The following is a 12,354-nucleotide window of genomic DNA, read 5'->3' as shown; positions in this document are numbered from 1 at the left end:
GTACACATGCTGGTCTCCATGAGGCAGAAGGGTACACATGCTGGTCTCAATGAAGGCAGATGGGGTACACATGCTGGTCTCCATGAAGGCAGAGGGGTACACATGCTGGTCTCCATGAAGGCAGAAGGGTACACATGCTGGTCTCCATGAAGGCAGAAGGGTACACATGGTGGTCCCCATGAAGGCAGAATGGTACACATGCTGGTCTCCATGAGGCAGAAGGGTACACAAGCTGGTCTCAATGAAGGCAGATGGGGTACACATGCTGGTCTCCATGAAGGCAGAATATAGCTACCAAAAGGGACAGGGTGCAGGTACTTTTTCATATTCGATTTAGCATGGACCTTATTGAAGACCAATAGGGAATTTCCAAAGGGCAAGATAAATGGGCAGTAGACAAATTTCCCCCAGTAAAAATGGCAGCTTAGTGCAGCACTGTGTCATAATGCCTTGTGGAAACACTATCATTTTAAATCTCTAAGTATTTAAGATACTCCTACTATTATTGGATCACAATATAATATTGGTTTTGTGTAACCTATAAGTGTGCTGTTACCAAATGGTTGCCAATACAATGTTAACTGAGAAACAAGCTGTGTTTTTCCCCAGTGTTTCTAAACGTTTAGAAATGTTAAGCATTGTTTCACTGTGGCCGAGAATTGGACAAATTACTAACAAAAACACACTGCACATCTAAAAGGTTATGCATGTTTATAAGGACATACACATAAATAACAGGCCCCAATTTCGAGAATACTCTCCAAGATGTCAATATATTAGTTTTATTTGAATTGAGGAAGATACACTTACCCATATTTGTAATTTGACTCGTTTATCTTGTCTGAAAACTGTTTTCACTTTAAAGTCAATTCCAACAGTACTAACAAATGCTGACGTGAATGAATCATCAGCATATCGGAACAAAAAAGATGTCTTTCCCACAGAACTGTTTCCAATTATTAATAATTTGAACATGTAGTCGAAGTTTTGATCTGCCGCATCCTTCTGCCACTTTGAATCGTTTGCCGACGCCATCTGAAAATAGAAACATTAAAGCAATTTAATTTTGTGTAAATGTCTGTAAACCAGTGATATAAGACTTCTGACAAAAGATCAGATTGGTCAAAATGGTCAATCTGTGACAATGCATCTTTGACACCTGTGGTCAATATTTACTAACAGTGTCCAATATGGTCACCTTTCTCATACCCGATTGGATGATTGGAGTCTTTTCCTCTCTTCATGTAACAGATTTCAGGTGTTTAAGAAAATTGTGTTTAATACATTCTAAATACATTTATCCTTATAATAAACAAGTTAAGCGTCATGGAATTTCTATACACATAATGTTAACGATGATCTACATACCATAATGGATAAATATTAATCCCAGAAATATTATACACAAGCTCCAAAAGTCTTAAATAAATAATTATGATATATATTTATTACTAAGTATCCAGCATCCCAGCTTGTAATTATCACAATTTACAGGTATCACAGGTACATTAGTCATACAAGCGATGTAGGTCCTTACATCCGTGATTGCTATACGCCATGGATTTCATGCCTTGTTTCAGCTGACAAATGACAATGAAATGTCCATATGGTATAGGTATTAGGCAACAGATGGCCATTCTCATGTACCTACCAAGTTTTATCAAACCTTTTATGTATCATCATTATCAGATATTGATCAAACTTGTACCAAACATTGATATTGGACTGTAATAACAAAGAATTTAATTATGCCCTAGAGTATGCGGCTCTTTTTGACATTAATTTTGTTTGTTTTCCATACTTACCAATGTTATCCTTGACAAAAGCTTCAATACACTTTTATATTAAGCTACGAATTATACTTTTAAATGTCTATTTGCTTTAAAAAAAAAATAAAAAATATTAGAATCTACAGATTTGGCTAAAATACAATTTTAACGTCTTACCAGAAAATAGTTATAAGATTTTAGTCCAAGTGTTTTGCAAAATTCTTAAAAATAAATATAGAACTAATCTTCCAGAAAAACTCTGGTCCACATAAAATAGTGCAATTACGTGTTTCTGTTGTTATTTATCGCTATACGTCAACATAGTCTTTCTAACACTCCTGTTTTCCAAGATCAATTTTAGGTGATGGAAGTAGCGAACATACTACGTCTCTCTCTAGAGCCTATAGATCTATAAAAATCTATACTGCCATACTTGTATCCGGAGGGGGCGTCTCAATATCCACAGATTTAATTAGACACTATGGTTTGTTTCAAAACCCTTAATCTGATAATTAACTACCCGCTGTATTGTCTTTACACCAACAACATGAAAATACTCCAAAAATGTGTGATATCCTCAAATACAAGTGTATATCAACTGATTTATAATAAGAATATACCTTCAAGCAAAAAATGCCTTTAACTAAATGAGTTTTTGTTTGACTGAGGCTTGAATAACACAGAAACTGCAAATGAATATACATGTTAGCAAAACTAAGGATATAATACTTTGCAAATAAATTATGCATGTCGAAGATAATCAAAGTAAGTTTCTGTTTGAAAACAGCACATTTGTTTCATGTGCTGATAGCTAGGGATTAATCAGCCCAAGGTCAAGGTGCCAGAAGTCAGAAAAATGTCAACAATTTTGATTCTAGGAATATTTTCACCAATGGTTATTTCCATATAATTTGGATTAATGTCAAGATTTATATCATTGCTTAGGTTGAATTGAGTATTTAAATATAAAAAATGTACAGAATGTTTAATGTTGCCGGTTGTGAAAATGATAACAGAGATCAAAATTGCCTAACCACAATCAGGGCACGTCCATAGTGACAGTCCTTTTTTTAAGGATATTATCAGCAACTTGTTTTTTTTCTGGAATTAATGTCATTTTTGTCAGTATTTGGTCTAAAATTACTTTCATATATCATATTTCAGACAAAACACTAGGTCAAATTCCTGTGCCTTTTTATGAATGTCACCAAGTCTTTGCCATTTGTTTTGTCATGTTGTAAGAGGCAAAAACATTTGAGATGATTCATGTACGGAGCATGAAAGCATCACCTATTACTTTTTTTGTAAGAGCTATTGAAAAGAATAGTTTTCAAATCCTGCAATCATATATAAGTAGAGTCAATGAAAGAGTCAATAAAACAGCTTTATTTGTTAACATGATTTCTTCCCATGTATTGACCAAATTCTGATTCCTGACAAACCTAAACTAAGAGGATGGGTCCATTCCCGATTCTTGAGCCATTTCCTGAGTTGTTAAAGCACCAATAATCAATTCTATGATACTGTCAGCTGCAGTTTTTGGATAATCAATGCTGACGTATGTAAAGGCCAATAAGAACTTTACAGAGATGATTTGCCTGAAATAATGGAGAGTGGTTGTTGTGATCGTTAAAATTATCATAATGAACTTACTTACCCCCGCTTTGTAAGGCATTAATACAAAAGAAGACTATTCCCGATGGAAGCTTTGATCAAGTAAATATAAAACCCTTGTACACTTAACTCTGAGGAGGACAGAAAAATATAACGTTACAATCTGCCAATATTAGCTTTCAATATGGGGAATAATAGAGTCAGATAAAAGCTTCATGACTATATTTGAAAGGATTGGTGTATTTTAGGAAACAGATATCTAGCTGAAAATAAAGAGAGTGTAAATTTATTGAACTTTTGAACAACCATTGATCTGAAAGCAGATGAAAAGCTCAAAAACTATTGCCTGCTTATTTTGTTTGCCATTATACTAGGGAACTGGAAAAATTACATTACAGTAACAAGGGACCTGGCAAAAAATATGACTATTGCCTGCTTGTTTTGTTTGTGATTGTACCATGATCGGGTAAAAATGAAAGTATAGCATGCTTGTTTTGTTTGCAACTAACTGAGGGACCTGGCAAAAACTGGCTGCTTGTTTTGTTTGTAAATATATTAAGAACTGGTAAAAATGAAACTTTTGCCTGCTTGTTTTGTTTGCCATTATACTATGGAACTCAGGTTATAATGAAACTATTGCCAGCTTATTTGTTTGCCATTATACCAGGAACTCAGGTTATAATGAAACTATTGCCTGCTTATTTGTTTGCCATTATACCAGGAACAGGTTATAATGAAACTATTGCCTGCTTATTTGTTTGCCATTATACTAGGAACAGGTTATAATGAATCTATTGCCTGCTTATTTGTTTGCCATTATACCAGGAACAGGTTATAATGAAACTATTGCCTGCTTATTTGTTTGCCATTATACTGGGAACAGGTTATAATGAAACTATTGCCTGCTTATTTGTTTGCCATTATACCAGGAACAGGTTATAATGCATCTATTGCCTGCTTGTTTTGTTTGCCATTATACCAGGAACTAGTTATGATGGAACTATTGCCTGCTTGTTTTGTTTGCCATTATACCAGGAAATGGTTATAATGAAACTATGACCTGATTGTTTTGTTTGCCATTACACTAGGGAATTGCCTATAATAAAACTATTACCTGCTTATTTTGTTTGGCATTTTGCCAGGAACTGGTAAAAATGAAACTATTGCCTGCTTCAATTTTTGCCATTATACCAGGAACTGGTAAAACTTAAACTATTCCCTTCTTATTTTGTTTGCCATTAAACCAGGAACTGGTAAAAATGAATCAATTGCCTGCTTATTTTGCTTGCCATTATACCAGGAACTGGTAAAAATGAAACTATTGCCTGTTTATATGTTTGCTATTATACTATGGAACTGGTAAAAATGAAACTATTGCCTGTTTATATGTTTGCTATTATACTATGGAACTGGTAAAAATGAAACTATTGCCTGTTTATATGTTTGCTATTATACTATGGAACTGGTAAAAATGAAACTATTGCCTGTTTATATGTTTGCTATTATACTATGGAACTGGTAAAAATGAAACTATTGCCTGTTTATATGTTTGCTATTATACTATGGAACTGGTAAAAATGAAAATATTGCCTGTTTATATGTTTGCTATTATACTATGGAACTGGTAAAAATGAAAATATTGCCTGTTTATATGTTTGCCATTATACCAGCAACTGGTAAAAATGAAAATGTTGCCTGCTTATTTAGTTTGCCATTAAACCAGGAACTGGTAAAAATGAAACTATTGCCTGCTTATTTGTTTGCAGTCAACCAGGGACCTGTTAGGTCAAGATGCTTACTGAATGTATGATCATCAGCAGACATCTGCATAACTGAAATGTCTTCATTGATACCAACATTATTAGTACTTAATTCACACAAAAACGTTGTGTAAGCTTATCACTTTAAAATATGATTGATTAACAAATTCTGCAATTTTGTTTTGTTTTAAGTAACTTTATTTTTGTTTGAAAAAAGTTTTCATCAAGAAAATGTCATACAGTTCTAAAATTTCAGCATAATCATAAAAAACATAACCAAGGACAAGTAAAAATCAACAAAGCTAAACTCATGTCACATTCAATTTAACATTCATACCCTGCTCTTGGTTTTATTATACGTTCATATATATTATATTCATAAGTAAGTGAAACCAAGTTGAATGAGAATATTAATTGAGGGGAATATGGCACAGAATTTGTATCAGTTCTAATTTTCTTCTTACAAGCAGTGTGTGTGATCACAGTGGCTTGATGACAAGAGCTCATAAAAGTCAAAATAAATCAGTTCAACTTTTAATCATATTTTCCACATACTTAAACATGTATATCCATATCATTAATATAATACGTATACATTGCTTTAAACACAAAATGAGGTTTGACAAAATTAAAAAGACCCTATACTGTAAAATGAACCACTGTGTTAGTGATTTGGGAGCAGACTTTTCAGACAACTCAGGTTTAAAGAATCATATGTGTTTCTTAATGGTTCATTCAGATGACTGTAAGTATTATGTCAGATACAGATACTAGGAAAATAAAAACTGTCCCATCTCTATTATTTGTGCTGTTTTAATGAAAATTGACCATGCACTTTATGATCAATCCTGGAGAAAACACTATAACCTATCTAGAGAAAATACTATAACCTATCTGGAGAAAACACTATAACCTATCTGGAGAAAACACTATCTGGAGAAAACACTAAAACCTATCAATGTCATGTCTTTAACTGGGTTATGGTGCATCATATGAGAGTTTAGACAAAGGGTGATTCAAGACAAGATACACAGACTTTGACAGTTCCAGTGAGATTGAGACCTCAGGAAAAAACTTGGCCGGAAGACTTGGTAATGCCTGGAACACCTCTGACCCCATTAATTTTGACGAATTCCTGCAATAGGGGTGGGATTTAACCAGTAAAATTTGCTCTTGTCTGTGTTTGCATTTATATCACAGAACAGGAAAGCATAAAGTTCCACTCCTCAAAAGAAAGAACAAACACAGAAAAAATTGAACAAACATGCATTATGAACAAATTATTACAAACAGGCATTATGAACAAATTATACATCAATCTAAGAGATCTAAATGCCAATATTCACCATTTCAGAATGGAAATGCCACTGGCTGCAATTTGCCTGCTTAATATAAGAGAACCTTCATGGACCAAACACATCCATCAATATCTGCAATACTTGAGGAAAAGAAGTTATACTCACAATTTAATTTGAAATAATCCACAAATATGTGCAAAAATCACCTCAAGTTGTGGTCGGATGTACAAATATGACCTTGGAATATGAAAATGCTGGACAAGCAGAAAGTATAAAATCCAGACAAGAAACGGTTTCTTTCCAATCTCTCACAAAATTCCCACAAAACTATTGAGGCAGATATCAATCTATCTGACCAGGAGCAAGATACTCTTCAATAGGAGAAAAAGAAGGAGAGCAAAATCAATACTCTACTAGATCAATACATAGCAAATTGGTCTCTGATAGATCATGTTATGGATTAGTTAAAATTACAGTTCTGTTTGCAATTAGCGAAATTGGAAAGCAATTAATGGAAAAGACTCGAACTTCAAGGATGTAACAATATCATGTTGTTCTATGGAACTGACATGTAGACGATCAATTCCGCAATCAGTTTAAATGCTGCAAATAGTATATATTATCGTTCAGAATAAAACAGAACACAGCACAGAACTAATTGCCTGGACGCCTGGCGTTTCAGATCTGACAAAACAGAATACTAAAGTGATGGGTGCCCATGCAGCTCTCCTGATTATATAATACCTAAATACCAAATATAATTGTGTATAAAGATACAAGGATAGATAGGAGGCAGGCAAAACAATACGAGAAATATCAGTTAAAAAAGTTCTACCCTAGATTGGACTCGGTACTGATCACTTTACGCGTCCAGATCCTTCTCATTTTAGAGGTGCAAACCTAGATAGCAATCGGAAAACATAGAAGTGTTCTGAGTAGAGGACTAACCGCGCTCATCAATGATGTATTTGGAGGCATGTTAACAGGGATGTTGTAGTGGTTTTGTACAAGTTATAAAAATTGCTTAACATGCACTATACAACGGCATTCAATTTACTATATGGCCCCTTATTAGTCACTGTAAGTCAATATTGACATGTCGTTGAAGAAAATATTATTAAATTCATGTTTCCAAGAATTATGTCATTCATAGTTGTGTTTTTTATGGGTGTTTGGCTCAAATATCGGGCATATTTGTTCATTGGATACCTCGAAGTGGAACTGTTACTGTATCTTGATTTTGTGATGAATTCAAGATAAAATTAAAATCACTTTAAAAGACAAAACTGTCCATGTGCATGGTATGAAAAAAAGGAAAATTTACTATTTGTACCAAAGTTAACCAATAAGTTTTCACACTCTCGTTTCAGTATGTGACGAATGCCCCCGAATGTGACAGTGACCTTTGAACAATGTCAGTACATAGGAAAGGGAAGAAAATAGCAATGATATGTCCATTATGTCTAACCAACATGGCTGTTGCATTTGCAAGACCACATGGCTTTATGTCTAACCAACATGGCTGGTGCATTTGCAAGACCACATGGCTTTATGTCTAACCAACATGGCTGGTGCATTTGCAAGACCACATGGCTTTATGTCTAACCAACATGGCTGGTGCATTTGCAAGACCACATGGCATTATGTCTAACCAACATGGCTGGTGCATTTGCAAGACCACATGGCTTTATGTCTAACCAACATGGCTGGTGCATTTGCAAGACCACATGGCTTTATGTCTAACCAACATGGCTGTTGCATTTGAAAGACCACATGGCATTATGTCTAACCAACATGGCTGGTGCATTTGCAAGACCACGGATGATGATGATGGCTTTATGTCTAACCAACATGGCTGGTGCATTTGCAAGACCACATGGCTTTATGTCTAACCAACATGGCTGGTGCATTTGCAAGACCACATGGCTTTATGTCTAACCAACATGGCTGTTGCATTTGCAAGACCACATGGCATTATGTCTAACCAACATGGCTGGTGCATTTGCAAGACCACGGATGATGATGATGGCTTTATGTCTAACCAACATGGCTGGTGCATTTGCAAGACCACATGGCTTTATGTCTAACCAACATGGCTGGTGCATTTGCAAGACCACATGGCTTTATGTCTAACCAACATGGCTGGTGCATTTGCAAGACCACGGATGATGATGATGGCTTTATGTCTAACCAACATGGCTGGTGCATTTGCAAGACCACATTGCATTATGTCTAACCAACATGGCTGGTGCATTTGAAAGACCACATGGCTTTATGTCTAACCAACATGGCTGTTGCATTTGCTTTACCATATGGCATTATGTCTAACCAATATGGCTGGTGGCCTTGAGAGACCACAAGACATTTTGTCTAACCAACATTTGCAAGACCGCATGTTTATGCCATAGGATTGAAACTCCTCTATGCTTGACAACAATACAGTGTGGGTCTTGCAAATGCAACATTGCCTTTATGTGTCAAATACATACCGCAAGTCATTTTAAATTGCCTCTGAACATAAAAAATACCACCCATATTTGACAACCTACACTTTTATATCCTTATATGCAGCATTCCATAGTAAACAAACACTTAGTCTGACCTTGAGCTTAGAGGTAGGCACACGGGTCTTGCATGCAACACGGCGTCTTGATTTAAACATATTTTATTCAATATCTATATAATATATAATAATAGTCGAAGTACACATTAAATACAATTGACGTACTTGCATTAAAATACTGCGTCTTGATACTTTGAACACATGTGACAAGTTATTTTAAAATCTGTACATACATGGAAAAGTTACAGCCCAGACACAACCACCTATACTCTATGTCCTTATATGCAGCATTCCATAGCATTCAAACACTAAGTGTGAACCTAAAACTTAAAGGTAGGAACACAGGTCTTGTACGTGACACATCGTCTTTATAAGCCGAACACATGTGGAAAGTTAAAATCTGTCCATACAAGAGAAAGTTACAGCCCAGACACAAGAAGTTGAGCTGGACACGGAAGGACAGACAGTGTGATTTCAATATGCTCACCTTCGGGGACATAAAAATGTACTAACATCATACACACATATAGAAAGATCGCAAACAGACCAAAATTGTATAAAAAGAGCTTTACCGATATATGATTGGATAACGGCCTTAGAAGATCTCTCAAGACGTTGAGTTACATGTGAAAAGCAAAACAGGATGCCAATGCTCGTCCGTTTTCCAACCCAAAGGGCATAACTCCACAAATAGTTAAGTCAGAGTTGTGGGACATGTGTGTATACTGTTTTAAAGGTGTACGAAATTTCATGTTTATATCTTTTAAGATTTTCTCATTCATGTCCAACAATTTACATTGTGCAAACTGATGCTGGCGATACCAAGGCCTAATGGTAATTAATACCTAGGCTTAATATAGCAATGGGCTCCACATTTTACAGTTTATATAATATGATACCTGTTTTTGAATGCATGTTATTGGTAAGGACTGATATAAGAACTTTGATTGAAATCAAAACTAACCTGCATTGCACCATCCGCCTTCATACTGTCCACTGTGGCATAGAAACTTAAGCCCCGCACTGCTTGAAAATATTAGTTTAATATTACACCCAACAATTTGATGCAATATTAAATTATTATAGCAAGGGTTTAAGGAATACTTCAATTTGAATGGAAGAGCTGATTATCAATTTAAAATACTCGTAACAGTGTGTAAATGCTTTCTGAAATTTTGATTCAAAGACTGTTAAAGTGCAGTCAAATATATGCTTTAAACACTTAACATAATGTGTTAATACTAACAAAAAATACATTTAAGCAAATAGCCTTTTAAGATAAGAAAGTTTCACCTAATATGCCTAAAGAAAATTAGTTACTTTTAAGAGAAAAATCTAAAAAAGACAGCAGAGCTAATTAGGAGCTGAATTACAATTGTATTAAAATTCATGCCAATTTTCAGACTTATGTCCTTGAATTAACGTTACGAAAATTGTTCAGAAAATACTTGCAAATGGAGTAATCTTTCGGTAAAAAGTAATGAGGTTTGTCTGAAATGCAGTCTTGTAACATTTTGTTAAGTAGTTCATTTATTGATTTGCTATCATGCATATTAATAAAAACAAAAACAATATAAAGCCTTCAAATAAATTAACAATCAATTCTTAAATTTTGATACTTAAGCACTATTAAAAAAATAAAATAAATAAAAAAAAACACGAAAAATATCCAGACTTCTGTTGAAAATAAGTCCTTCTATGAGAAATTTTCTCCGTTATTAAAACAGATGAAATAAAAAATAATTGAGCGCAGTGTAAATCCTGGTAGAACAATATTCTCTTATCAAATGAGGGATGTTGAATAATTTCCTCAATACCCTGTTGACCATATCTTATGCAAATCAGTTGAATGACAATGGAATTATCCCTATTTCGTTACATTATGCATCCAGATGCCACATTCTCATGTTCCGGTTATAATGTAATCCAAACACTCTCTCCTTCCACAGTTCAATAAATACTTGGAAAGTATGTAACCAAGTTTGACATGGAATTATTGAATGGCACTAACCACGCTTGCAGACAAATCATTAGAGACCAGTGGTAAAATGTAAACTGACAAATCAATAGACAAGAATGGCTGCAAGTTGCCAATATATGACAATATTTCAGGCCCTATCTCCCAAGGACAGATTACTAGACAACTTGAGGTGTTTATTATGTGATGAAAGGTATTCAATTAGCAACGAAAACATTAACAAGTTTGCCTTTTTTACAGATGGGTCAAAAAAGTGTGTGCATTATGTACATTGGAGTGGGAAAAACCTTCTGACAGGATACAGGGCTGTGATTCTCACCTCATGGGAAATGGGGCTGGGGCCTTAGAACTTTGACAAAGAAGGAATTTCAAACAAACAAAAATCATTGTTGATTATAAAACATAAATTAAATGTATTAGTTAATTATTGTGACAAATAGACAATCATAATTAAAACCTTAGTACTAACTGATTCTAGTTACAGCATATTGCAGGTGAAAATGCCTATATACTGGCTACTTATTGTCCAATTTTGATCAAAATATTTTGTTCATGAACAAGACACAAAATTTGGTGAAAATATCAACCTTTTTAGACGAGGAATGGGAAAAATTTTGGGCACAAAATCATTTTTATACAGCCCTCTGGAATTACCTGGAATTTGAAATTGCCATATGTAAAACAACAGTTACTGATATATATTCAACACAACAATACAAGTGGCAAAGCTTAAAATTGTTGAGATAAAAATGATACAACATTTCTTGACTAACAAAACTACAACCATAAAAGCATATTAAAAGCTACCGGAACTGAATTCTAGAAAATTCCTGTAAATGATTTGTCAGTGACATTAAGTTTCTTTTTTCCTCATGATTTTCTAGGATTGGTTTAATATATTGCTTCCTGATGACGTCCATATTTTCAAGGTATGTTAATAGCATTTCTGCTGGATTTGGTACAGACACATCAGAGGGTATTGACAATTGTTGATGTGCAAAGAGCCAAGTCTGAATAAAAGAGACATGGTGACATTTTATTGGGAATTTTTATTGAACATCTTAGAAGTAAGATATGATAAATTGTCCATGGATGAAATTACAGTGATAGCACTCAATATATTCCAGAATGTTCTCATTATATAATCAATAATTTTGAATCTGGACTGGATTATGTTTTCTCAGGATGGGTGTTTGTTGTTCACAGTTATGGTTTGTCATAATTTATAATGTCATTCCTGTAATAAATACAGAGGCGGAAATTTTGTATTATACAAATCACTTTACAACAAATTAAAACCACTGAAATGATACTGTATTTCAGTGGTTTTAATTTGTTGTAAAGTGATCTGTATAATATATATAACACATGA

The 12,354-nt window shown here is 34.3% G+C and overlaps 1 protein-coding gene across 6 annotated transcripts in view; it reads right to left on the bottom strand.

The window, feature by feature from the left end:
* The window catches only part of LOC128213744 (ras-related protein Rab-3), a 33,736-nt gene that overhangs the window by 17,446 nt on the left and 3,936 nt on the right, over window positions 1-12,354 (bottom strand). Inside the window, exons 1-2 of one of the 6 annotated variants that reach the window (XM_052919781.1) lie at window positions 9,969-10,027; window positions 811-1,035 (exon numbers count right to left, since the gene is read on the bottom strand). In XM_052919781.1, the coding sequence (XP_052775741.1) occupies window positions 811-1,035; window positions 9,969-9,992 (249 nt within the window). In that variant the 5' untranslated portion in view covers window positions 9,993-10,027. Of the gene's footprint in view, window positions 1-810; window positions 1,036-1,368; window positions 1,575-1,946; window positions 2,203-9,968; window positions 10,028-12,354 lie in introns of those variants that run through there. The other 5 variants (XM_052919785.1, XM_052919784.1, XM_052919787.1 and 2 more) reach the window with 5 other exon arrangements.

The sequence above is a fragment of the Mya arenaria genome, chromosome 13 (assembly GCF_026914265.1).
Source record: "Mya arenaria isolate MELC-2E11 chromosome 13, ASM2691426v1".
NCBI classification, from domain to species: domain Eukaryota; kingdom Metazoa; phylum Mollusca; class Bivalvia; order Myida; family Myidae; genus Mya; species Mya arenaria.
Note: the sequence above shows the minus strand (reverse complement) of the source record. Positions and strands in the feature narration are given on the sequence as shown.